The sequence below is a fragment of the Oncorhynchus clarkii genome, chromosome 6 (assembly GCF_045791955.1).
Source record: "Oncorhynchus clarkii lewisi isolate Uvic-CL-2024 chromosome 6, UVic_Ocla_1.0, whole genome shotgun sequence".
NCBI classification, from domain to species: Eukaryota; Metazoa; Chordata; class Actinopteri; order Salmoniformes; family Salmonidae; genus Oncorhynchus; species Oncorhynchus clarkii.
The window spans coordinates 47,420,538-47,448,257 of NC_092152.1; the positions used below are offsets into that span (position 1 = coordinate 47,420,538).

The window sequence follows — 27,720 nt, forward strand, 5'->3', positions numbered from 1 at the left end:
CTGAGCTAAACGACTACCGCCCCGTAGCACTCACTTCCGTCATCATGAAGTGCTTTGAGAGACTAGTCAAGGACCATATCACCTCCACCCTACCTGACATCCTAGACCCACTCCAATTTGCTTACCGCCCAAATAGGTCCACAGACGATGCAATCTCAACCACACTGCACACTGCCCTAACCCATCTGGACAAGAGGAATACCTATGTGAGAATGCTGTTCATCGACTACAGCTCAGCATTTAACACCATAGTACCCTCCAAACTCGTCATCAAGCTCGAGACCCTGGGTCTCGACCCCGCCCTGTGCAACTGGGTACTGGACTTCCTGACGGGCCGCCCCCAGGTGGTGAGGGTAGGTAACAACATCTCCACCCTGCTGATCCTCAACACTGGGGCCCCACAAGGGTGTGTTCTGAGCCCTCTCCTGTACTCCCTGTTCACCCACGACTGCGTGGCCACGCACGCCTCCAACTCAATCATCAAGTTTGCGGACGACACAACAGTCGTAGGCTTGATTACCAACAACGACGAGACGGCCTACAGGGAGGAGGTGAGGGCCCTCGGAATGTGGTGTCAGGAAAATAACCTCACACTCAACGTCAACAAAACTAAGGAGATGATTGTGGACTTCAGGAAACAGCAGAGGGAACACCCCCCTATCCACATCGATGGGACAGTAGTGGAGAGGGTAGTAAGTTTTAAGTTCCTCGGCGTACACATCACAGACAAACTGAATTGGTCCACCCACACAGACAGCATCGTGAAGAAGGCGCAGCAGCGCCTCTTCAACCTCAGGAGGCTGAAGAAATTCGGCTTGTCACCAAAAGCACTCACAAACTTCTACAGATGCACAATCGAGAGCATCCTGTCGGGCTGTATCACCGCCTGGTACGGCAACTGCTCCGCCCACAACCGTAAGGCTCTCCAGAGGGTAGTGAGGTCTGCACAACGCATCACCGGGGGCAAACTACCTGCCCTCCAGGACACCTACACCACCCGATGTCACAGGAAGGCCATAAAGATCATCAAGGACAACAACCACCCGAGCCACTGCCTGTGCACCCCGCTATCATCCAGAAGGTGAGGTCAGTACAGGTGCATCAAAGCTGGGACCGAGAGACTGAAAAACAGCTTCTATCTCAAGGCCATCAGACTGTTAAACAGCCACCACTAACATTAAGTGGCTGCTGCCAACACACTGACTCAACTCCAGCCACTTTAATAATGGGAATTGATGGGAATTGATGTAAAATATATCACTAGCCACTTTAAACAATGCTACTTAATATAATGTTTACATACCCTACATTATTCATCTCATATGTATACGTATATACTGTACTCTATATCATCTACTGCATCTTTATGTAATACATGTATCACTAGCCACTTTAAACTATGCCACTTTGTTTACATACTCATCTCATATGTATATACTGTACTCGATACCATCTACTGCATCTTGCCTATGCCGCTCTGTACCATCACTCATTCATATATCTGTATGTACATATTCTTTATCCCTTTACACTTGTGTGTATGAGGTAGTAGTTTTGGAATTGTTAGTTAGATTACTCGTTGGTTATTACTGCATTGTCGGAACTAGAAGCACAAGCATTTCGCTACACTCGCATTAACATCTGCTAACCATGTGTATGTGACAAATAGATTTGATTTGATTTGATTTTGATTTATACTCCATGGAGACAGTGCCCAATGTTCATTTTACATGATGGATATATGCTACTCCATTTCATACAATCAATCATCAATCAATCAGTACAATTTATTTATAAAGCCCTTTTTACATCGGCAGATGTCACAAAATGCTTATTCCGACACCCAGCTTAAAACCTCAAATAGCATGCAATGCAGATTTAGAAGCACGGTGGCTAGGAAAAACTCTCTAGAAAAACAGGAACCTAGGAAGAAACCTAGAGAGGAACCAGGCTCTGAGGGGTGGCTAGTCCTCTTCTGGCTGTGCCGGTGGAGATTATAAGCTTACATGGCCAGATTGTAAGGCCAGATCGTTCTTCAAGTACTGTAGTTCAAACATTCTTCATAGATGACCAGCAGAGTCAACAAAATAATGTGGTTACAGAGGGTGCAACAGGTCAGCACCTCCGGAGTTATTGTCAGTTGGCTTTTCATAGCCAAACATTCAGAGGTCGAGACAACAGGTGTGGTAGAGAGAGAGAGAGAGAAAGAGAGAGAGAGAGAGAGAGGTGGGGGAGAGGGAGAGCGAAGATCAAAACAGCAGGTCCATGACAAGGTATCACGTCTGGAGAACACACATGCCTCTTCATGTGATACATGATGTTTGCCTGTGCTAAGTGTTATCTTATGGGTTTGGTGATTGTTCTGTGTGAAGCCGTATTCTGCATTGCATCATGGAATGTGATGTGAAATCCCTGGGCCTATGGATGTTGAAGCTACTCCACTGCACTGCTGCTCCACTGCACTGCCCTTCTCCCGATTGCTCAGTTTGGCCTGGCGGCCAGCTCTAGGAAGAGTCTTGGTGGTTCCAAACTTCTTCCGTTTAAGAATGATGGAGGCCACTGTGTCCTTGGGGACCTTCAATATTGCAGAAACGTTTTGGTACCCTTCACCAGATCTCTGTCATACTGACGCAGCTGTTGACCAAAGCTTCTCCTCTGATATTTTAACACTCAATTCAGTATCATCCAGTTGGGAGCCGCCGCGGGAGCACTGCGAAACTCTCACACTTCTTTCCAGTAGCACAGTGTCAGTGGACTCATTTTTCTGGAAAATAGTCACCATTCCTTTGACAAAGGTTTCCACTAATCCAGAGGCTGTATTCTCAGAGGACATGGATTCTGAAAGGACATGGATCTCTGATGGTGAGCTAGATGATAAGCCAGCCTGCAGACTTTTCTGAAGACCAGTATGGCTGATCTGTGTGATAAAGGAATGACTGGATCTCATCAGCACTTTACTCACTGCCTCTTCTGCCTGAGTCTGAAAGTCATTGCTAGAGAGCTTCTTAATGCTCTGAATCAGACTAGTTGAGGACTCTGTGATTCTGACACTCTCTTCTGAGCTCAGTTGAGAATATTGAGTACTCACGCTCAAGTCTTCATTGGGTGAGGGTGACTGGGAAATAGTATAGTCATCAAGCTTTGATAGGACACCATCAACAAACCAACAAGCCTCTAGAGACTCATCAGATGAACTGACAACGGCTAAGGATTTACTCTCTACTTTTGATAACTCTGACTTGTAGATGGAAAAAACACTGCTAAGAACTTCTTGAGTACTGGTATCCAGATTGGAGAGACAGAGAGCTGGTATTGGTTGGCTCTCTCTGGGAACGTCTACTACGTTCGGTGCTGGGTAACTGGACCTCAACAGTTGAAACAGTTGCCTTTTCCAGGGTGTCTGAAGACTCCAGAAGAGAAGCATCCTTAGCCACACCTTCTCCTCGAGCGGATAGAGTTAAAAGGTCCCTCAGCTTTGCTCGTATACGGCCGTAGAGTGTGTGGGCTAGAGAGAGGGTTATCATCTGTGAAGGTCCTGTTTTGTGGTCATTTACAGGAACTGGCCAATCAACTGCTTCACATGTGCCTTCAAATGATGCTATCGTCTCCATGCCTCACACAAATGCCTTAACAATCACTGTGGCAGTGGAGGTTACAGATGTCAGGGCTGTGCATCTGGTATACAGGGGGGCTTCAGTAAGGCTAGGAGCAGCACTAGAAGGCCTAGAGGAAGGAGCCATGCCAGAAGAACTGCTGACTTTTCTTGTAAGGATGGTGCACACCGCCTTCAGGGCTTTAGACTGAAAGTCGGGGCTAGAGAGGGTCTGAATCTTTCTGGACGCCACACTGGTAGAGGATCCAGTCTCTTTGAGAAAGTGAGTGGTCCCTTCTTTCCCAGATGGACACTCAACATCAAGGTCACATTGAAGATTGGTCAGAAATTTAGACCCCAAGATTGTCATCTTCCATTTTGTCCATTGTGCCGACAATGGCATCCAGCACATCATCGGTCACAGGGTCCATGAGGGGCTCGATAAACCCTACCCACTCTGGCTCAAACTTTTTGCTCTGTAGCTCGGCCAGGATCTGCACCGAGGCTACCCGAATGACCTCCTTGCCTGCTGCTATGTCCTGACTGTCCATAGGGGGACAACTCCCCGAGCTGATGTAGTTAAGTTAAGCTGGTGTACTACCTCCCCCACGATAGCACAGCTCAACTCGGAGGAGCTGGAGGAGGTGGGGATGGATTGACCCTCAACCAGGGATATCAGGAGGCTCTCTTCCGTTACCCCAAAAAGAGCCTTCAGAGGCTCCTCCATGAGGGGAGCCTCTCTAGTTGCAGGCAAGCTCTGCAATGAGGTCTGGGACCTTGAAGATAAACACACAATCACCACTTATGCCATGCAAATGTGACCAACTGTATCTAATCTGGGTCATTAGTGAGCCTGAAAACCAAATTAGAGCAATGATGGATTACTTCTCATACCACCGTAGTTCTAGAAGCCTAAAGCCAACTGACACGATTTTTTGCCTGATTTTTATGTTTGTACGACATCAGAATATGATTAATTCTGAAAGGCATGTACCTGATCTAATTATTCATAGATGACTTTATGGCTTACCCAGTTAAAAATGACTTTCACCTGGACCCCCTCAGTGGCAACATTTCTGTCCAGAACTTAAAACTACAAGGTGTGAATTCCAAGTTAATAATTTATGATAAGTATGGGTCAGGTCTTGCAATTATTACGTTGAAATATTGCTGTGAACATACCTCTTAGGCGAACAGCATGGTGATGAGGTTCTGCGAGTGGATTTTTGGCGGCATCCTGCACTGCCATTCCTCCTCCTCTCCTTAGTCCAGTAGTTCATCTCACTGATCAGCAGCCTTTTCTCTCTCTCATCCAGACCACCTAAGGAATCCTCAGACCCTGTCAGAGAGCACTGGGATTCTGGGGAGGTTGCCCCACTCCTCAGGTTCACCCCCATGATACGAGCTAGCGCTGGTAGGAGAATGCGGAGGGCTGTCTGGGTCACGACTTTAACAATCTTCAGACACAGCATGGAGAGTTGCTCGAATGTGAGCTATGGCCAACAAACAGAGTAATGTTTTTGTCAATCAAGTAATTCCGTGACACCATTCCCTATAAAGCGCACAACTTTTGACCAGAACCTTATGTGGAGAGACTTACGTTAATTTTCATGCCATGCTGAATCACTCTCCATTGGCTAGAGAAAAGAAAAGAAAGGAAACATATTTTACCTGCACACTGGTGTTGAGTTAGTGGAGTCACTAGATAGCCATGTTAAGGAAAATAAACATGTATTTATTTAAGCAATTAGCAAGTCCATGAGACATTTTGATCTTGATTTACAGGAAGAGTTAGGTGTGTGGTTACAGTAATGTTAAATCAAATCCAATTTTATTTGTCACATACACATGGTTAGCAGATGTTAATGCGAGTGTAGCGAAATGCTTGTGCTTCTAGTCCCGACAATGCAGTAATAACCAACGAGTAATCTAGCTAACAATTCCAAAACTACTACCTTAGGGTTAGGTGTAATGTTTGAAATCCCATTTGTGGTTAGAAGGTGCACTATGACTGACTATAAATTCAGAGTTGTATGTGAGGTTGGAAAAAGACATGGGACTTGCTCATCAGTTAGACTCCTCAGGAAGGAGAGGAGGATTGGGGCACAGCATGTCCCAATCTTGAGAGATGGCATTAGAGTCCTCTGAGCCTCCTTCTCCTGCTGCTCAATGATAGATCCCCTTTCCCGGAAACCACACCTGGGTGTCTGAGAAGACTCTGGGAAACCGCAAAGAGAAATCTGAACTTGATCCCTAATTTCCTTCACCTTTAGGGATTTGATTGCACTGGACAGGTAAAAGCACATCTCTCTGCGGGCCTCCACTATATTGCTTTCACCTATATAGATACTAACTTCTCAGATTAGTGCTGATGAATTTGAACACAACCTGCACCCAACATTAAGTAATCTCGGACCTGCACCAATGCTGCTGTCCTCCTCCACGGAAGTCTTCTTGGCACAGCCACTGGACTTACGTTTAGCCTACATGACAACAGATTATAGGTCTCATAGCAGATCTAAGGTCAGTGTAGTGTCTCCTCCTAATGCTTTAAGGCTAGGATTTAGTGATAGTAAACTAATCCCAGATCTGTGCCTAAGTAGGCAGAGCATGTGTAAAGGACAGCATATTTCTTACCTTGCCTACTGTCCTGTCTTTGTTGGTCTCATGTGTCTCTGTTTCATCCTTCATATTCTCCACAACCTTATTTTGGTCATCCGGGGGATCCTCCCATTTCACGCTCTGGTGGATAAATAAGAGGTCAATATCAGTCCTAGGTTGTGACTTTATGAAACAACTTATTCGCTCCTATTTCAAATAAAATGGCAATAGTGGTCAGATTTCAGTCCATGGATCAAACCAGTGAGACCTATTGCTGTGTTAGTGACCTACTATATTGTTAGTTATTTCTCCTCTAAACTCAAAATAGGCTAAATTAACCATACCTTGCTGTCATCTGACATGATGAGTAGCTTATTGTTGTAGGCTGTTTAGAGGAAATACTAATACCTCCTTTGAAAAAATGTCAGTGAACCATCGGCAGACAACTGAAGTGAATATGAATGTCCTTGAATTATGCCAAAGCATTGTTGAATACTCGATTCCGATTGGCTGAAGCCAGAGCATTCTTCAAAGATGTCATACACACATGATGTCACAATTAGGCCTAAGTCTAATGTCTATATGAATTGTCAATGTCATTAGAAAACAAATAAAAGCTTGTCAAAGTTCTGCCAAACGAAAATATGTCTAAGTGCACGTTTTTGCGTTTAATTTATGGTTTATCATGCATCGTCATTCATCACCATATACAAAAACGTAACTCGCTGCCATCCATTAGCTATAATTCTGAGGTTGCAAAGCTGCAAAACTAGGACGTGCAATAAATTATAACCACTTGCAGAATAATTTCAAATCAGACGTTCAAGGGGGCTTGAACTATTTCAGCACTGTGGAGCTGTCCGCTGCATAGAGCTGACACGTTTCTTGGCGTCAGGGGACAGTGCCATGGTGCTGAAATGTTTCGAGTCTGGGCAGCACCTGAGACCGCGGCATGGTGCTGAAATGGAGCAGGGCTCAGTTCTATGGATATCTCATGCGGATTTCCTGCTAGCCTATGTATAACGATACTATAATTACATTATTTTCATCCATCCGTCAACACAAATGGCATGTCAACGTTTCCCAAATAATAATGCAATGAAGCCAAGCCGAGACGTATGGTTCTTCATCCAGAGGACGAAGCACCACTGTATCATCTAAAACCTTCAGAGAGATCCCTTAAAACTGTAGTATAAATTCTCCACGGCTGTTATGGTAGCTAGGTTAATTTAGCGAAACATGGACAAATCCAACACATAGCGTTTCTACTGAGTCCTGCTTAGAGGTGGCTGACCGTCATGTTGCTAGTTGTAATGACGCTTTTAAAACAAGAATAGTTATTTGTAATTGCTCTGGGAGCTAATTATTGCAGAGCCCAGCTACACATCCTGCTCGCTGGGCTCATTATGGACAGCCAATGAGCAGTTCAGGTGAAAAAGTCAGCCAGATCTGATCCCTATAACATACATGATACTAGGATCCTGTAGCAATCTGCCGGCCTGCACAATCCTCCATGGCACGAATGCTACACGCGCAATATGGTATGCTAACATCCCACAACAATTCCTCAATTGGAATTACTTGCCTAAACTTCCAATCATACTTATTTTCTAATATCAACCATAGTTTCTGCACTTAAGGCAGACTTGCGATTAGAACAAGATTGAATTAGGACAACTGTAAAGCTCATTAAACGTAGGCTAAAATGAACCTTACCTGGCTGTCGTCAGCCATTATGTGTAGCCCGTTAATTAAGGCTCTGCGCCTCTGATACTGCAGCTGTTCTGATAGGCTACTGTAGCTGTTCTGTAACTGTTAAACTAGTCTAATCGTATCCGTTGGAAACTGGTCAGTGAACCGTCCTCAAACACAATGAACTGATGTCAATATGGACATGAACCTTCACATAAAGATATCAAATACAGATATGCCTAATCAGAATATATATCATAGTGTCACAGTACGTGCTGTTGACAGCCTACCCCGAAATCAAACAGGAACATGGATTATGTGAAATCTGTTGTGAATGTATCGGGAATGTTTTTACAATTGTATAACTGCCTTCATTTTACTGGACCCCATGAAGAGTAGCTGCTGCAGCTAAACGGGATCCACAATAAATACAAATACAAACCCAATGCACCATGATAACACATGTATCAACTTGTTTTGACAAATCACATGGGATATGACAGTTCCTGATACTGAGATACTGTAAATCAACAGACCTTGAGAGGAGATAAAACATCATCTGTTGATCTATTTCACAGGTTTCTGGTGGTTTCTAAGCATTCTACATGTGTTGGGGAAGGAGGGTGGGATCTCTCCAGAGCATCTAATTACATCAATCATGTCTTGCCATGCATGTGATATGAGATAATGTTATGCACCACGTAAATATACATTACCTAAGGCTGCAGTGCTATACTCCATGGAGACAGTGCTCAATGTTCATTTTACATGATGGATATTTGCTACTCCATTTCATACAATCAATCATCAATCAATCAGTACAATTTATTTATGGCTAGTCCTCTTCTGGCTGTGTGCCGGTGGAGATTATAAGCGTACATGGCCAGATCGTAAGGCCAGATCGTTCTTCAAGTACTGTAGTTCAAACATTCTTCATAGATGACCAGCAGAGTCAACAAAATAATGTGGTTACAGAGGGTGCAACAGGTCACCACCTCCGGAGTAATTGTCAGTTGGCTTTTCATAGCCGAACATTCAGAGGTCGAGACAACAGGTGTGGTAGAGAGAGAGAGGGAGAGAGGGAGAGCGAAGATCGAAACAGCAGGTCCATGACAAGGTATCACGTCTGGAGAACACACATGCCTCTTCATGTGATACATGATGTTTGGCTGTGCTAAGTGTTATCTTATGGGTTTGGTGATTGTTCTGTGTGAAGCCGTATTCTGCATTGCATCATGGAATGTGATGTGAAATCCCTGGGCCTATGGCTGTTGAAGCTACTCCACTGCACTGCCCTTCTCCCCCGATTGCTCAGTTTGGCCTGGCGGCCAGCTCTAGGAAGAGTCTTGGTGGTTCCAAACTTCTTCCGTTTAAGAATGATGGAGGCCACTGTGTCCTTGGGGACCTTCAATATTGCAGAAACGTTTTGGTACCCTTCACCAGATCTGTGTCTTGACACAATCATGTCTCTGAGCTCTTTGGACAATTCATTCGACCTCATGGCTTGGTTTTTGCTCTGACATACACTGTCAACTGTTGGACCTTATATTTTCAACATATAGAAAACATCTCAGAAGGTTGATCTAGCTGCAGATAGCTAATTCTCCTCTATGTGTTTTCCCTTTGCTGCTAATAAGCTCTTACCAATCTAACTAAATTAATAGAGAACATCTGGTTATCTGACAGTCTATGCAGCAACTATTGTATTAGAGTCAAGCTGTGGTTATTTTATTTATTTTCCTAGACAAGTCAGTTCAGAACAAATTCTTATTTACAATGACAGCTTAGGAACAGTGGGTTAACTACCTTGTTCAGGAGCATAACGTCATATTTTTTACATGGTTAGCTCAGGGATCTGTCCTAGCAACCTTTCAGTTACTGGCCCAATGCTCTAACCACAAGGCTACCTGCTGCCCCAAGTCCTGCCAACTCAAAAACTGCACAATAAATGTGTAACCAAGGGGAACTAGTGCATTTCTCTGAGAAAAGCTGCTTCAGTTTTACCAATCTTCCAAAACACTTGAAATTCTTGTAAAATAATTTGCATTTATTTGATCAAATAGACTTTGAAAGGTTAGACATGCAGAAATTCCTCGTCAAAAGTCTTGCTGTTACAAAAGTAGTTCTTCATGCAGCGTAACAGGTTACAGGTTCTTCTTGGTGAAGCGCCTGAATGGCTTCATCATTGCTGAAAAGACCCTGACAATCAAGGAGTGTTTTTTGACAGGCTGAGATATGGAGGGAGAAACCTCTCCAACTGGGGGGGAGAGAGAGATGCAGAATAGTAACGTTGACAAATAACAGTGTTATGAGTTTGGTAGGCATACCTATGTTTCTAACACACACCTAAACCAAAACTACAAGCTATAGCAGAGCTCTAAAACTTCCTTACCTATGCAATGTCCATCAGTAAGAGGGAATCTCAGTCTGTTCCTGGACTGAATGGCAGTCCTTTTTGTTTGCTCTCTTGGAACGCTAACAGATGAAAGGTAAAGAAAATGGTACAGAGAATAAATAAATGGAACACTTCTGAATCCAAGTCAACAATTTAGTGATGAATAAAACATTTATTTCATGTATTTGTCTTATCATAGCCACATCAATAACATCAGCACCTAACTGGAACAAAAAACAAATGCTAACTCCCTGCTATACCTTGAAGTTGATCCTGAGTTTGGTCATTGAAAAGCAAAGGAAGCTCCTTCATGCTTTCTGCTCAGCCCCCTCTCTGTCTCAGCCTGGTCTGATGGGTTTGTTGCAGCAGAAGCTGGTCTTGACGCCTCCTTGCATCCCTGTACCAGCTGCTGGGTCAAGGACTTTACCAGGACTCTGTCAAATGCAGGGTCCTGGGAGGAAATAGCTGCTTGCAGGGTGTTATAAGAGCCAAACTCCTCCATGAGTTTTTGTGTACACCTCTGAACCATTTGGATGTTCAGGTTCTGGGAATATGCCTGTGTCCTGGAGAATCTGGATGCAGACAGAACTCAGACAGGACTAGTCTGATGAGTTGCTGAGATGTTTCTGTCAGATCTGCTGCCTGTTGGGATGGTCCATCTAGGGCTGAGGGTCTGATCTCCGATAGAAACCTTATCACCAGTATGGTGACAAAACAGATGCCATTATCTTTGCTGGAGTCCATCAAGTACTGCAGTGGGAATGCAGTGGCACTGCTGATGTCTGGGGTGATTAGATGGCCAGAGCTGCTGGGAATACACATATGGTAATGGCTATAGTGTAAAACACAGAAACCTCATAGAGGTCACCGCATGTGTGGGAGGTGGTACAAAGGAGATATCAGAGGTATGAATAGTGGAACTAGGGGCTCCATTGTAAACCAAAACAATGATAACTAACCTGAACAACAGTATACAAGGCATATTGACATTTGAGAGAGACATACAGCGAGTCATAAAGTAATCGCAGGTGTTGATTGGGAGAGCTAGCTAAAACAACAGGTGAGACAACAACACCTAATCAGCTAACACAACAACAGCAGGTAAAATGGCGATGACACACAGAACCTGAGGCCGACAGATAAAAAATAAATAAACAGAATGGAGTACCGTGATTAATCGACAGTCCAGCAGGCATCAGCTATGTAGCCAAGTGATAATAGTGTCCAGAAGGCAGCAGTAGATGGTACAGGGAAGGCGCCATTACGCTAGCACGCGGGCTACACTGCGTTTAAAGTTAGTAGCCCTCCGACGGAGGCCATTGAAGGCACAGCGGATGGAGTATTCATCGGCAGACCAGTCGTGGTGGTGCGGCGGGGGGCCGTGTCGACAGAGAATCCAAGCCAGATGGCGAAAGAGGTATTGTAGAATTTAGAATGCTAGCAGGGAGATGCGCCTGGCTCACGGCTAACTGGTGCTATCTTCGTGGCAGTGGCGTTATCCACTATAGATCCACTATAGCCAATCGGTAGCAGCGATGAACCGGTGCCAAGGTCCAGAGTTTACAGCAAGGATCCGGGGTATTATTGGGCTCTAGCCGTGTATGAGTGGGGTTCGGGAGAATAGCTGAGTAGGCCGGGAGGTGGGCCTCAGGGATAGCTTCGGTACTGGATGCCACGGTGAGTGCAAGCTAGCTGTGAGCTAGTTAGCTGCAAGCTGTGATCTAGCTGTGAAGATCAGAAGTAGTGGTCCAGGGATTACGGCAGGAATCCGGCGTTGTTGTGGAGAGACAGTCCGATACTAGTAGACTGGCGAGTATTATCCAGGCTAAGAACAGGGCTGGTATCTGTGCAGAAGGTAAAAGCCGCTAGCATTGGCTAACAATGACTAAATAGCTTGTAGCTGGTTAGCTTCTGGAGGTTCTTGAATGTGTTCTAAAATAATAAAACAAATAATAATAATAGCGATACCGTATCACATTGGGTGAAGCAGAGTGTTACCTCTTTACTATTAAAGTGTATTGCTCTCTGTTTATGACTGATAATAGGACGTAACACAGGGATGAGGAGAAAACAATCATTTGGATCCTACACAACACGTTGTTGTACCTAAATAATTCCACAAGAGGGCGACATATAAACATTTCTTAAAACCAATTAACCTCTACTGCCTTCAGTCCATGACGTCCCCGACTAACTAAAAGTCTGCGTCTGCAAAAATGCTCTTTTATCATAACTCGACATGAAAGTAGCAAAGCCAAAACAGTCAATGACATGCTTTTCGGGATATACAATTAGCTATGGTGCAAGAAAAGGTAAGTGAAATATAGGGGAAGGTAGAACATGTTTTACAGTAAGTTTAAAGTTGTTATCACCAATTTAGCTCTGATAGGCCTTTGGCAATCCAAGCTTTTGGGATCGTACTCAAGGCTACTTGGTTTAGGCCTGGCTATAGCCTAGGGATACAGTCCAATAATATCTCCTTCTCCTGAAGTGTACACTCTCGTTCGCTTCTTCCTACAAATCTAAAATCATTGGATTGGTGGAGGCATGGGCTAGAGAGGAATATGCTACCAAATAGCACCTTATTCCCTAATGTAGGCCTACTTTTAAGGAATGCACTATAAGGAATAGATCAATCAACTGGCTCACTAAATGGGGTACCGAAATACATCCAAAAGAGGTCGACACGAAATTAGACTAGGTTTATTTCTGTTTTGACCTGCTGAGTCGCAGTGCTTAGTGAACAGATTTCAATGTGGGCCTAGCTGTATCGAAAACGGTTGATGGGGAAAGTGTGTAATCTGATCTATATATTTCCCCCCCACTATTAATGAGAGAATGGGAATGTGCATAAAGGTCTAACATTCCATGACGTGGTATGAAGTTCTTAATTCGTCAGTGGCTGCAATATTGTCCTCAGTAAACTCAACATTAGTGAAAACAACACAGATAAGGACAAGTTTTTCGAGATATAAAAAATACTGTATGCTATTATGGATGAAGAAAAAGTAGGTTAAATGACACTAAATATTTGGGAATGTAACTAAGGAAAACGTCATTTTAAGATAACATAGGCTATTGCAAAACAAATGTCTAATTCTCTCTATTAAGTCAATCACCCGTTTAGCTCTGATATGGCTGTAGCTCTATGATGTCCTTTGCAAGAATCTAATCTGACATTGACATGAAATTCCTATGTCCTTCAGGTAGTACAGAGAGATGATGATGATCCCCATAGGGAGGGGAGGGAGGTTGTTGAGGAAGAACCAGTGGCCCAGCTCAAGAAGGAGCCCAAGAAGACAGGAAAGGTAAAATGGCAGGAGTGACAGGGCAACTAATAGACTAGTAACACTCAATTGTCACAATAGCTGCATTGACCTGATGTAACATGTATATTATTTGTGATCTGGAATCTATTCTATTATATTCTATCCAAGGCGAAGAGGAAAAGTAGTGCCAAGAAGTCAGGGGAGCAGGGCACTGATACGGATGCAGGTCATAGATTTTCCCTCTGTAGTATGTTGGTTCTCTAAACCTGCATATCATAGATAAAGGTCATGTTAGAAACTGGAGTCAGTAAGAAATGTTGCATGGATAGTTTTATTCAATAGTCCTATTGTAGCAATTTTATCAAAGTATTGTATTAAGAGAAAAGCGTCTGACTTATCCTGAATTGTCCTATATGGTAATAACATATTTAGGATTGAGGAATAAACACCCGGACAGAGGATCTGTTATTGAGCTCTTGGAGAAGAATGCTCTTAAGGCTGCATTCGGCCCAGGCAACAAAGATGAGATGGAGGACTGCTACCCAATCCTCATCTCATTCATGCGCAATCTTACTGATGAGTATGTTAGAACCATGTTTTGCTCTAGCCTCACATATTTTGTGCAGAAGGAAATAAAAAGTAAGTAAAACACATTTCTTTTTTCTTTTCTAGGCAATGGCAAGTGATCTATAAAGGATTTAAAAAACCTGTAAGTTTCTCCATCAGCCTTAGACCTTTGATTTGGGAATGTTGTGTTGAATCAAGAGAGAGGAATTAACCATGGTTCTATTCTGCTATTACGCTCATTAATCTGTCATACTTCATCCAACTTTGAATTCAGTCACAGATAAGGAAAACGATGTTGGTGAAATGCATTCTGTTCAATCTAGAATACTTTACATCAGAGTCTCATTGCCAAACCTGCTGTGTTCTGTTTTGTTTGTGCAATGCAGATGACAAAGGAACAGCTTGCAAAATTGTGCAAGACCATTGTCAACTTCATTGCACAGACCACCCTGCAGATCCTGCTGCCGGCCCTGGCCCGCATTCTAGGGGTGACGGGCTTTTATGACAACGCTGACTCACTCGAGGGGCGGCAGTGCAAGATCCTTCACTGCCTTTGAGCAGAAAAGTCTGGAGCTCATCCAGGAAGTTAAATATTTGGCGAAGGAGATGTGTAACTGTGGCGGCAGGGCTCTCCGACCAAGGTCTAGCACACCCTCTTCCAAGAGGTACTGTATGTTCCCCATAATGTGTGTGTGTGCAGTTAATCCTAACCCTCAAACTGATGAACAACCATTTCAATATTTTCCAGCTTTCTAACAGGTGTGTTTTGCAATATCTAATGCACACATATAAATTACATTTAGAATACTCAATTATAATGCTTGTTAGATTTGTTAGCAGTAAGATATCGATTTTCCAACTTCAGACAGCAATTAACATGCTTTGCTTGTTCATTTTAAAGTTCCCAGACCTCACTGAAAGTCCACCTGGGAATGCCAGAGGACAGTATCATCAGCAGTGTCCAGGAGCAACTGTCAAAATCTGACCAAATGGTGGCTGCAGGACAGCTTTCACAAATAGATAAAGTGGTTGGAACTATGCTGGAGAACATTGAGAAGATAAGCAGCGAATGTGGCGAGGAATTGGTCTATCAAGAGTTACTGCGGTCTTCCTCCTCGTTGTCATTCTCAACTGCCAAATCACAGAAGACAGAGTGGGAATTTGCACTCCCTGGCACTCCCATTCCTTCTGAGTTACCCGAGAGTACTGCTCAGCCCATTGTAAGATGCTCAGTCATTGACATGAGCGAATCTACTAAGCCAAAAACAATGGTGTGTGATGCCAGAACAAGCATGTTTGCCATAGCCGATACCATCATGAAGAAGGTATATCCAGAGGCAGAAGGGCAGGTTACATCTCACCCTGATCTAACAGATGCAATAGCTAGACTGGAGGAGCTCATATCTCAGGGTAGAATTGGTGCTCTCTCCCGTGATCTCAGTCACCAAGTCAACCGCATAATTTCTGATAGCAACTTGACCCCTCTGGGACTGACAGTGGCGGCTGGAAAGAGTGCATCTGATACCATCCTTTCGAAGCTGAAGAGGAATGACAAGGTGGGGAAGCCCACAACTTACGAGCTGGTTCAGCTGTTTGTAGAGGAGTCTGTTAAGTGCCTCCTGCTTCCTAGTTTTGTGCCCTATTCAACTTCAATGAGTTTGGCTCAGGGGGCCAAGGTGTTGGCTAGAGTGTCTGAAGATAGAATTTCATGCTCTTCTTCCTCATCAGTATTTAGTGACACAGTCAGTCTCTTTACCAAAGTTATGGTAAGCCAGGTCATGTACTCTGTGGATTCTGATGCAGAAAGTAGAGGATCCTCTCCAACTGAATCTCTCCAAACATCTGAAACCACTATATCTGATGTAGGCAATCTATTGAGTGGCAAGTCCTCCCCTCGGCTGTCTCCATTATAGCAACAAGCGAGACCTCCAATGCAGCACAAATCTTGAAGGCCAACATTGATGGAGAGGAAGTGGATACCACCAGTCATTCTGGTGTAGCTCAAAAAATTGTCAGGGACGATATGTCAACCAGCCCAGACATGGTCAAAGATGTCACACTTCCAACCCCATCCTCTGATAACTTGGGCAGTGATGATGACGTCACCGGCCTCATCAGCATGTTAGTAATGAGAATTCTAACAGAAATCCAAACCCCAACAGAAGATTACCCAGTTGACGTCACACGCAAGTCACAAGACCTGATCCCCAAAGTTATGGAAGTCTTCTGTGCATGGTCAGGCTGCTCTGAGACACAAGCCTATCCAGAGAACTTGAGGATTCATAAAGTCTACAGAGTCGTCTATAAAAATCTGTTGGAGGAGTTTGGCTCGGAGAAAATCCTCCAACAGGCCGTGTCGACTCAGGACTCTTCATTTGATAGGATTCTTGTCAAGTCTTTGAGTGAAGCGCTTCTCCACAGATGTAATGAGGCATTGAGGGCAGCCTCAAGAACATCAGTCAAAACCACCGGGCCTAAGGCTCTTCCACTGGCTGAGGATGTGAGGGCTAGCAGTGGGAAACTATCTTTTCTACAAAGGCTGGTCAGGCTGACAAGCAACTTAAAGGTACAGCAAAAGTATTTAAATGAACAGTTGTGCGTAAACAATGCTATTCAGTGTAAAAATATAAAACCATCCGTTCATTCCAAAACCAATCATAAATGTTGTTGTGCTGGTGTGGTAGGTGTGATTGTTATCATCATGAGGTTGGTCAGCTGTGACATTTTTTAAAACATGTTTTTCTCTTTAAATACTTAGCTATTCAAGAAGGGGAACAAGAAGGATTCCCACCGCTCTGAATCAGAACAAGTACAGACCACTGCTGAAGATGGCATGCGTAAGTTCACACAACAGTCTGTTTGAGATATTGGTGTACAAAGAAATGCCATTTCAAAATAACCTTACAAAGGTTAAATATGCAATCAGTAGTCATCTCTTATGTAAAAGTAATTATATTCTGTAAAACTCAAGCTGTTGGTTCTCATTTATCAGTGTCAGATATGTTGAGTTGTAACATACATTACATCATTTCTAAATTAAAGTGCATGTCAACTCTCTCTCTCTCTTCTGTAGTGCCCAGTATAGTGCCACATGCTGCCATGTCTGCACTGCCAAAGGATCTCCCCGCCAGCTCCCAACAGGAGACGCCTCACAAACGTCCACTTCTCGTCAGGATGTTTTCTGCCATCTCCAAAGTTCTGTTCAAGCCCTTCAAACAGTCCTTAAAGACCAAGTAACTTCAGACAATTTATTAAACGTCATTCATTGCATTAAATTGGCCTTTGTCTTCTTATGTGCTCCCGTTAACAGACCAGATTACAATACTGGTCTTTTAAATGTTAGCAGTGATAGCAACATTAACTATAGTGGTGTGTGTGTATAGCCCTTCTACACAGTCTGACACTGTGTGACATGCCCTCTGATCCAGTGATCTAGGATCTTCTGAGTGGCTTTAGGCCTGAATCTCTGCCCTCCTGCCCAAATAAATGTTTTCTCTTCTGATATATCTGCCACTGTCAGCAGCCAGCAGGGGAAAACAGACAGCGCTGTTGAGAGCTTTCTTTTCTCCCTCATGACTAAAACACTGAGAAATGCTTTTATCTATTGCAGCATATTCCATCTTTTGATTTAACCTATTATACAGTAGTAGTACCCATTATTTCCCAACGGTTATATCACAGGAAATGTGTTATAAAAAGTCAACTTACAGTGCATCCGGAAAGTATTCAGACCACTTTACTTTTTCCACATTGTTACATTACAGCCTTATTCTAAAATTGATACAATTATTTTTTCCTCTCATTAAGCTACACAAAACACCTCATGTGACAAAGCGAAAAGTGTAGAACATTTTAGCAAATTTATTAAGAATAAAAACATAATTACCTTGTTTAAATAATTATTGAGACCCTTTGCTATGAGACTTGAAATTGAGCTCAGGTGCAATCTGTTTCCATTGATCATCCTTGAGATGTTTCTACAACTTGTTTGTCCTGTGGTAAATTCAATTGATTGGACATGATTTGGAAAGAAACACAGACCTGGGGGAAGGGTATGAGAAACAATATTCTCTGATCTGATGATACCGAGATTGAACTCTTTGGCCTGAATCAGGATCCTGGGAAAGATGAACGGAGCAAAGTACAGAGATCCTTGATGAAAACCTGCTCCAGAGGTTCACCTTCCAACAGGACAACGACCCTAAGCACACAGCCAAGACAATGCCGGAGTGGATTCTGGACAAGTCTCTGAATGTCCATGAATGGCCCAGCCAGAGCCCGGACCTGAACCCAATCGGACATCTCTGGAGAGACCTGAAAAAACTGTGCAGCGTCGCTCCCCATCCAATCTGACAGAACATGAGAGGATCTGCAGAGAAAAATGGGAGAAACTCCCCAAATACAGGTGTACCAAGCTTGTAGCGTCATACCCAAGAAGACTCGAGGCTGTAATCGCTCCCAAAGGTGCTTAAACAAAGTACTGAGTAAAGGGTCTGAATATTTGTAAATGTGATCAGTATTTAATTTTTAGTACATAGGTTTTTGAAAAAAAAAATTATAGAACAGTTTTTGCTTTCTTATTATGGGTTATTATCTGTGGAGGTATGTATATGGGACGATTGAATCAATTTTAGAATAAGGCTGTAACGTAACAATGTGGAAAAGGTCAAGGGGTCTGAATACTTTTCGAATGCACTTTATGTAATGAAAATATTAGCTGGTTGCCACTATAGATAGCTAGGTTATCCAGTGCAGTGGTAATACTGCCTGCCTTGGGAGATAACGTAGGATGCGTGCTTATCCGGGTGCCAGGGACACAATCACAAGCTTTCTTCAGACTACATAGCTCAAACTTACAACGTAAAGATATGATTATCACTACATAGGTTTTTTTTAACAAGAAGGGTGTTTTCTATATCTACCAACTATGAAATCACAGACATCATAAACGGTAAGCATGAGAATAATATCATCAAGGCGGACAGGGACAATGTATGAATACACAAAACATTATTCAAATGGACATTCCCCAAATGAGCTATGCACCAGACCATAGCCACAGGATATCTATGGAGTAACATTAATATATTCATCAATTTAAAAAAAGGCATGAATATTGTTTTTCTGCTTTTCTGATCTTAAAACCTGGATGTTGGTCCAGGTTTCCTCCAGGGGAGACCTTCTGAAACAGTTGCGAAGGAAACAGCCGACAGTTACAGTACTGTGTTGAAGATAGATGATGACACTCTTAAAAGACAGGTCATTCCTTTACATGGAGCAGTTCCTTAAACCAGGTTAGATTCAACACAGCCACCTCAAACTGGACTCCACCACTCCTTCATAACGCTGGATCTCTTCATAATGCTGCTCCTCAGTCACAGTGCATGTACACTGATGAGATGTCCTGCTTAGCCTAGCTGAAAGGGGAGCTCTAACTAGTCCTGTGGGCACCTAGCTGCTGCCCCCGCTAGGCTTGGACTGGGTCTTGCCCCTCATAGCCCCTCCGCGAGCCTGGCCCTTGGCTGGCTGCTGCTGTACTGGGGACTCTGCTGCAGCGGAAACTGGGGCCTGTTTGTCCGGGCTGTGAGGAGGGGGGGTCTGTATCTGAAGCGAGGAAGCTGCAGTCACCACCTGCTGCTGGAGGAGCTTCTGCAGAAACCACCTGGGCTGTGCCTGCTGGAATCATCTGGACCTGTTGATGTAGTCTGTGTCAGGGCAACCGTCAGGGGCTGGATCTGTTACGAGACAGGAAGAGGGTCACATTAAATCAGACAGAAGACAACAAGTTGATCACTCGTGGTTGTAATATGTTGATCACTCGTGGTTGTAGTCTGTTGGCACCGTCCCTGGGTGTCACTTCTGTAGCAGTATTGTTAAGAGTGTATGATTGTTTTTAAAAATTGTAACTTTAGGCAAGTCAGTTAAGAACAAATTCTTATTTACAACGACGGCCATAGGAACAGTGGGTTAATTGCCTTGTTCAAGGGCAGAACGACAGATTTTACCCTGTCAGCTCGGGGATTTGATCTGGCAACCTCTCGGTTACTGGCCCAATGCTCTAACCACGAGGCTACCTGCCGCCCCACATACATACATGCATGCATGTATGGATGTATGGATGGATGTATGGATGGTGGAAAATAAGTATTTGGTCAATAACAAAAGTTTATCTCAATACTTTGTTATATACCCTTTGTTGGCAATGACAGAGGTCAAACGTTTTCTGTAAGTCTTCACAAGGTTTTCACACACTGTTGCTGGTATTTTGGCCCATTCCTCCATGCAGACCTCCTCTAGAGCAGTGATGTTTTGGGGCTGTTGCTGGGCAACACGGACTTTCAACTCCCTCCAAAGATTTTCTATGGGGTTGAGATCTGGAGACTGGCTAGGCCACTCCAGGACCTTGAAATGCTTCTTACAAAGTCACTCCTTCGTTGCCCGGGCGGTGTGTTTGGGATCATTGTCATACTGAAAGACCCAGCCACGTTTCATCTTCAATGCCTTTGCTGATGGAAGGAGGTTTTCACTCAAAATCTCACGATACATGGCCCCATTCATTCTTTCCTTTACACGGAGCAGTCGTCCTGGTCCCTTTGCAGAAAAACAGACCCAAAGCATGCTGTTTCCACCCCCATGCTTCACAGTAGGTATGGTGTTCTTTGGATGCAACTCAGCATTCTTTGTCCTCCAAACACGACGAGTTGAGTTTTTACCAAAAAGTTATATTTTGGTTTCATCTGACCATATGACATTCTCCCAATCTTCTTCTGGATCATCCAAATGCTCTCTAGCAAACTTCAGATGGGCCTGGACATGTACTGGCTTAAGCAGGGGGACACGTCTGGCACTGCAGGATTTGAGTCCCTGGCGGCGTAGTGTGTTACTGATGGTAGGCTTTGTTACTTTGGTCCCAGCTCTCTGCAGGTCATTCACTAGGTCCCCCCGTGAGGTTCTGGAATTTTTGCTTGTGATCATTTTGACCCCACGGGGTGAGATCTTGCGTGGAGCCCCAGATCGAGAGAGATTATCAGTGGTTTTGTATGCCTTCCATTTCCTAATATTTGCTCCCACAGTTGATTTCTTCAAACCAAGCTGCTTACCTATTGCAGATTCAGTCTTCCCAGCCTGGTGCAGGTCTACAATTTTGTTTCTGGTGTCCTTTGACAGCTCTTTGGTCTTGGCCATAGTGGAGTTTGGAGTGTGACTGTTTGAGGTTGTGGACAGGTGTCTTTTATACTGATAACAAGTTCAAACATTAATACAAACATTAATACAGGTAACGAGTGGAGGACAGAGGAGCCTCTTAAAGAAGAAGTTACAGGTCTGTGAGAGCCAGAAATCTTGCTTGTTTGTAGGTGACCAAATACTTATTTTCCACTTATTTTCCACCATAATTTATGTATGTATGTACACTGCTCAAAAAAAGAAAGGGAACACTAAAATAACACATCCTAGATCTGAATGAATGAAATATTCTTATTAAATACTTTTTTCATTACATAGTTGAATGTGCTGACAACAAAATCACACAAAAATTATCAATGGAAATCAAATTTATCAACCCATGGAGGTCTGGATTTGGAGTCACACTCAAAATTAAAGTGGAAAACCACACTACAGGCTGATCCAACTTTGATGTAATGTCCTTAAAACAAGTCAAAATTAGGCTCAGTAGTGTGTGGCCTCCATGTGCCTGTATGACCTCCCTACAACGCCTGGGCATGCTCCTGATGAGGTGGCGGATGGTCTCCTGAGGGATCTCCTCCCAGATCTGGACTAAAGCATCCGCCAACTCCTGGACAGTCTGTGGTGCAACGTGGCGTTGGTGGATGGAGCGAGACATGATGTCCCAGATGTGCTCAATTGGATTCAGGTCTGGGGAACGGGCGGGCCAGTCCATAGCATCAATGCCTTCCTCTTGCAGGAACTGCTGACACACTCCAGCCACATGAGGTCTAGCATTGTCTTGCATTAGGAGGAACCCAGGGCCAACCGCACCAGCATATGGTCTCACAAGGGGTCTGAGGATCTCATCTCGGTACCTAATGGCAGTCAGGCTACCTCTGGCGAGCACATGGAGGGCTGTGCGCCCCCCCCTCAAAGAAATGCCACCCCACACCATGACTGACCCACCGCCAAACCAGTCATGCTGGAGGATGTTGCAGGCAGCAGAACGTTCTCCACGGCGTCTCCAGACTCTGTCACGTCTGTCACGTGTTCAGTGTGTACCTGCTTTCATCTGTGAAGAGCACAGGGCGCCAGTGGAGAATTTGCCAATCTTGGTGTTCTCTGGCAAATGCCAAACGTCCTGCACGGTGTTGGCTGTAAGCACAACCCCCACCTGTGGACATCGGGCCCTCATACCACCCTCATGGAGTCTGTTTCTGACCATTTGAGCAGACACATGCACATTTGTGGCCTGCTGGAGGTCATTTTGCAGGGCTCTGGCAGTGCTCCTCCTTGCACAAAGGCGCTGGTAGCGATCCTGCTGCTGGGTTGTTGCCCTCCTACGGCCTCCTCCACGTCTCCTGATGTACTGGCCTGTCTCCTGGTAGCGCATCCATGCTCTGGACACTACGCTGACAGACACAGCAAACCTTCTTGCCACAGCTCGCATTGATTTTTCCATCCTGGATGAGCTGCACTACCTGAGCCACTTGTGTGGGTTGTAGACTCCGTCTCATGCTACCACTAGAGTGAAAGCACCGCCAGCATTCAAAAGTGACCAAAACATCAGCCAGGAAGCATAGGAACTGAGAAGTGGTCTGTGGTCCCCACCTGCAGAACCACTCCTTTATTGGGGGTGTCTTGCTAATTGCCTATAATTTCCACCTGTTGTCAATTCCATTTGCACAACAGCATGTGAAATGTATTGTCAATCAGTGTTGCTTCCTAAGTGGACAGTTTGATTTCACAGAAGTGTGATTGACTTGGAGTAACATTGTGTTGTTTAAGTGTTCCCTTTATTTTTTTGAGCAGTGTATGTATGTATGCATGTATGTATGTACAGTATGTGTGTGTGTGTGTGTGTGTGTGTGTATGTATGTCCTCTCACTGTCAACTGCAATTATTTTCAGCAAACGTAACACGTGTAAATATTTGTACGAACATAAGATTCAAAAACTGAGACAAACTGAATAAGTTCCACAGATATGTGACGAACAGAAATTGAATAATGTGTCCTTGAACGAAAGGGGAAGGGCAAAATCAAAAGTAACAGTCAGTATCTGGTGTGGCCACCAGCAGCATTAAGTACTGCAGTGCATCTCCTCCTCATTGACTGCACCAGACTTGCCAGTTATTCCTGTGAGATGTTACCCCACTCTTCCACCAAGGCACCTGCAAGATCCCAGACATTTCTAGGGGGGAATGGCCCTGTCCCCTCCATCCGATCCAACAGGTCCTAGACATGCTCAATGGGATTGAGATCCGGGCTCTTTGCTGGCCATGGCAAAACACTGACATTCCTGTCTTGTAGGAAATCAGCCATACTGCTCGTTCTGTGCGTGGTGGCATTGTCATGCTGCAGGGTCATGTCAGGATGAGCCTGCAGGAAGGGTACCACATGAGGGAGGAGGATGTCTTCCCTGTAACGCACAGCATTGAGATTGCCTGCAATGACAACAAGCTCAGTCCAATGATGCTGTGACACACCGCCCCAGCCCATGACGGACCCTCCAACTCCAAATCGATCCCGCTGCAGAGTACAGGCAATCGCTCATTCTTTCGACGATAAACGCAAATCCGACCATCACCCCTGGTGAGACAAAACCGCGACTCGTCAGTGAAGAACACTTTTTGCCAGTCCTGTCTGGTCCAGCGACGGTGGGTTTGTGCCCATAGGTGACGTTGTTGCCTGTGATGTCTGGTGAGGACCTGCCTTACCACAGGCCTACAAGCCCCCAGTCCAGCCTCTCTCAGCCTATTATTCAGTCTATTCAGTCTGAGCACTGATGGAGGGATTGTGCTTTCCTGGCGTAACTCGGGCAGTTGTTGTTGCCATCCTGTACCTGTCCCGCAGGTGTGATGTTCGCATGTACCGATGCGGGTGTTGTTACACGTGGTCTGTGCAGGTGTTACACGTGGTCTGCCACTGCGAGGACCATCAGCTGTCTGTCCTGTCTCCCTGTAGCGCTGTCTTCGGCGTCTCACACTACGAACATTGCAATTTATTGCCCTTCAGTCCTCATACCTCCTTGCAGCATGCCTAAGGCATGTTCACGCAGATGAGCAGGGACCCTGGGCATCTTTCTTTTGGTGATTTTCAGAGTCAGTAGAAAGGCCTCTTTAGTGTCCTAAGTTTTCATAACTTTGACCTGAATTGCCTACCATCTGTAAGCTGTTAGTGTCTTAACGACCATTCTACATGTGCATGTTCATTGTTTGGCGCCCCGGAAAAACCTCCGGTAGTAGTTGGCAAACTCTAAAAATCACTGCACCTCCTTTACCGTGGTGGGAGTCGGCTAATTACGCACGGCTGCAACCCATACGCCGTGATGAGGTACTCATAATGCCCTGAGGTGGTACTAAATGCCTTACGCTCGTCTCCCTTCCGAATACGCACCAGATTGTACACACTCCTGAGATCCAGTTTATTGAAGAAGTGAGCCCTGTGCATTGACTCAATCGCCATAGCAATAAGTGGTAGCGGGTAACTATACCTCACCGTGATTTTATTGAGACCTCGATAATCAATGCACGGGCACAAACCTCCATCCTTCTTCTTCACAAAAAAGAAACTCGAGGAGACAGGTGAAATGGAGGGCTGAATGTACCCCTGACGCAGGGATTCGGAGACATATGTCTCCATAGCCACCGTCTACGCTTGCGACAGGGGATACACGTGACTCCTGGGAAGTGCAGCGTCTACCAGGAGATCTATCACACAATCCCCCCGTCGATGGGGTGGTAATTGAGTCGCCTTCTTTTTACAGAAGGCGAGAGCCAAATCGGCATATTCTGGGGGAATGCGCACGGTGGAGACCTGGTCTGTACTTTCCACCGTAGTAGCACCAACGGAAACCCCTAAACACCTACCTGAGCACTCTCGCGACCAGCCCGTGAGAGCCCTCTGTGGCCAAGAAACAGTGGGGTTATGACAAGCTAACCAGGGTAGGCCCAGCACCACGGAATACGCAGGAGAATCAATAAGAAAAATACTAATCTTTTCCCTGTGACCCCCCTGCGTTACCATACTCAAAGGAGCGGTTGCCTCCCTGATAAACCCTGACCCTAATGGTCGACTATCTAAGGCATGAACGGGGAAAGGCATATGCACAGGAACAATGGGGATCCCTAAACTATGAGCTAATCCTTTATTAAGGAAATTCCCAGCCGCGCCTGAATCTATTAGCACCTTATGCTGGGAACGCGGGGAAAATTCAGGAAAAGTAACAGAGACAAACATATGTGCAACAGAGGGCTCTGGATGAGAATGGTGCCTACTCACCTGGGGTGACGCCAGAGTGCCCTGCCTGCTACCTCGATTCCCAGAGGAACCAACCCGGCACCGACCAGCAGTGTGACCTCTGCGGCCACATATGGTGCACGAGAGGGAACCCCCTCCGGTCTCCCTGCGCTCCGCACCTCCCAGCTCCATGGGTATCGGAGAGGTTTTGCGGGAGGATGGAACAACCAGACCCCGATCTGGACGTCTGCGAGTAGCCAGCAGGTTGTCCAGCCGGATGGACAGGTCCACCAGCTGGTCGAAGGTGAGGGTGGTGTCTCTACAGACCAGCTCCCGACGGAGGTCCTCACGTAGACTACATCTATTGCCTCAGATGGTAGAGGCGCTCACCCGCCGCTCTGCCCTCGGGTGGGTGGTCGAATACTGTCCGGAAACAGCGGGTGAACTCCTCAAAATCGTCCAACGCCGCATCTCCCCCTCCACACACAGCGCTGGCCCACTCCAGGGCTTTCTCGGTGAGGCACGAGACGAGGGCGAAACTCTTCTCACGGTCCGATGGAGCTGGGTGGACCGTGGCCAGGTACATGCTTAGTTTTAGGAGGAAACCCTGGCATCCGGCAGCATCTTCGTCGTATCCCTGTGGTATGGATAGATGGATCATGCTAGGTTCAGGTGGGAAAAGGGGTGTTCAGGGTAGACCCCGGTTGTCCTGGTAGAGGCGCTGGAAAAACTCCCTGTGTCTCCCAGCGGTCCATATTCTGGACAACGCGATCCATGGCTGCGCTCAGTTTGGAAATCATCGCCGCATGTTCCATGACGCGCTCCTCCACCTCCACGGCTGGGGTACCTTCTCCTGCTGACTTCATTTTGGTCAGAGATTCTATCACAGTCGTGTGTATAGGTGGCAGGGAAGTCAGGCACAGGATAATTAAAACTTGGTGGAATGGAGTAGTTTAATAACTTAAAACAACTAACTCCAAAACCATGAAATACAATGAAACAAAGTGGGTACGAGGACCCGTCGCGCACCAAATACAAAACACGAATACTGAACATAAAACAATCTCTGACAAAGAGGGAAAACAGACGGTTAAATACACAACAGGTAATGAATGGGATTGAAACCAGGTGTGTAGTAAGACAAGATAAAACCAATGGAAAATGAAAAATGGATCAATGATGGCTAGAAGACCGGTGACGTCGACCGCCGAGCACCGCCCGAACAAGGAGAGGCTTCGACTTCCGCAGACGTTGTGACACCCACAGGGTGGGCTTTTTCATACATGCAGGATTTTCCTTCCCAATGTACCTCTAAATGTATTCTGCTCAACCAGTATCTCTGTCTCAGACAGATGACAACAAATCCCCAGCCGTGAAGCAGTGGGTATGTGTCAACAAAAATATTGATAATATCTCTCTGACTGGAATAAGGTTCTCAATGGCAAGGCTTTTCTTCGGCAAAGAGAGACATCCATACAACGGTAAAAGAACACCCGGATCTCACTTTCTCTCACATTTGACACCGTTCAGAGGTAAATCAGGCACTCCTGAGATAAAACAGTTCATAGGATGCCTGCCCTGTGCCTGAGCAGAAAGATGAAACTGACTCTGAAAGCCCCACCAGCTCTACCCAGTACTGCTTTATCTGCTCCGTCGGAATGCGGGAGACTCTGTCAAAGGAGATGAGGATATCAAAACACAATGCTACACTCCAAAGTGCTGCCGTGGGGCTTTCCTGAGCTGAACAAACTAGCTGTAAAACCTCTCGCTTTCACTGGCTTCTAGATCAGAGCGCTTGCATCATTGCTATTTTACAAGAGAATGAGAAATCGACTGAAGGGAAACAGTCAACCATGTTTCTTGTTTGAGAAATTTGACTTAATCTTGCCTCATTCTTAAAAAGCTAGGGATGAAAATGATCTATTACAATAATAAAAAGCTACAACACACAAACGCACAATTCTGTATTTCATCACTTTCTACCTCTGTCAGACACACACACACACACACACAGACACACAGACACACACACACACACACACACACACACACACACACACACACACACACACACACACACACACACACACACACACACACACACACACACACACACACACGCGCACACACACACACAGGGAACAAGAGCAAAAAAGTGTCCTTATCTACTGTCCTTAACACCATGACAGCTCCTGTC

General features: G+C 45.1%; 2 protein-coding genes across 6 annotated transcripts; one reads left to right on the forward strand and one right to left on the reverse strand.

Moving 5' to 3' along the window:
* Positions 1-3,942: 3,942 nt before the first annotated feature.
* Positions 3,943-5,317, reverse strand: LOC139412388 (uncharacterized). The gene is made up of 4 exons (XM_071159198.1): positions 5,193-5,317; positions 4,775-5,085; positions 4,219-4,368; positions 3,943-4,135 (listed from the first exon to the last, which is right to left on the reverse strand). The coding sequence occupies exons 1-4, from the start codon at positions 5,202-5,204 to the stop codon at positions 3,943-3,945; spliced, it is 666 nt and encodes a 221-aa protein (XP_071015299.1). The 5' UTR covers positions 5,205-5,317.
* A 5,844-nt stretch (positions 5,318-11,161) lies between these two features.
* On the forward strand, positions 11,162-17,391 carry LOC139411218 (uncharacterized). Of its 5 annotated transcripts, XM_071157221.1 has the most exons (10): positions 11,408-11,697; positions 13,487-13,588; positions 13,718-13,775; positions 13,982-14,129; positions 14,222-14,258; positions 14,503-14,781; positions 15,018-15,816; positions 16,098-16,682; positions 16,875-16,953; positions 17,190-17,391. In XM_071157221.1, the coding sequence occupies exons 6-10, from the start codon at positions 14,618-14,620 to the stop codon at positions 17,351-17,353; spliced, it is 1,791 nt and encodes a 596-aa protein (XP_071013322.1). In that variant the 5' UTR covers positions 11,408-11,697; positions 13,487-13,588; positions 13,718-13,775; positions 13,982-14,129; positions 14,222-14,258; positions 14,503-14,617; the 3' UTR covers positions 17,354-17,391. The 5 variants fall into 5 exon arrangements, with proteins under 5 accessions (XP_071013325.1, XP_071013322.1, XP_071013326.1 ...); XM_071157224.1 differs by lacking the exons at positions 11,408-11,697; positions 13,718-13,775 and adding an exon at positions 11,162-11,340; XM_071157225.1 differs by lacking the exon at positions 13,718-13,775 and having other exon boundaries at positions 11,671-11,697.
* The last annotated feature ends 10,329 nt before the right edge of the window (positions 17,392-27,720 follow it).

Bases quoted from the DNA above. Each gene is read 5' to 3' on its own strand.
- LOC139412388 (XM_071159198.1), bottom strand. The intron at 4,369-4,774 runs GTATGTTCACAG...TTTATCTTCAAG, and splicing joins CCATGCTGTTCGCCTAAGAG to GTCCCAGACCTCATTGCAGA. The intron at 4,136-4,218 runs GTTGAGCTGTGC...CCCTATGGACAG, and splicing joins ACCTCCTCCAGCTCCTCCGA to TCAGGACATAGCAGCAGGCA.
- LOC139411218 (XM_071157224.1), top strand. From the start codon at position 14,618: ATGACAACGCTGACTCACTCGAGGGGCGGCAGTGCAAGATCCTTCACT. The intron at 15,817-16,097 runs AGAATTTCATGC...GAAGTGGATACC, and splicing joins TGGCTAGAGTGTCTGAAGAT to ACCAGTCATTCTGGTGTAGC. The intron at 16,683-16,874 runs GTACAGCAAAAG...TTAAATACTTAG, and splicing joins GGCTGACAAGCAACTTAAAG to CTATTCAAGAAGGGGAACAA.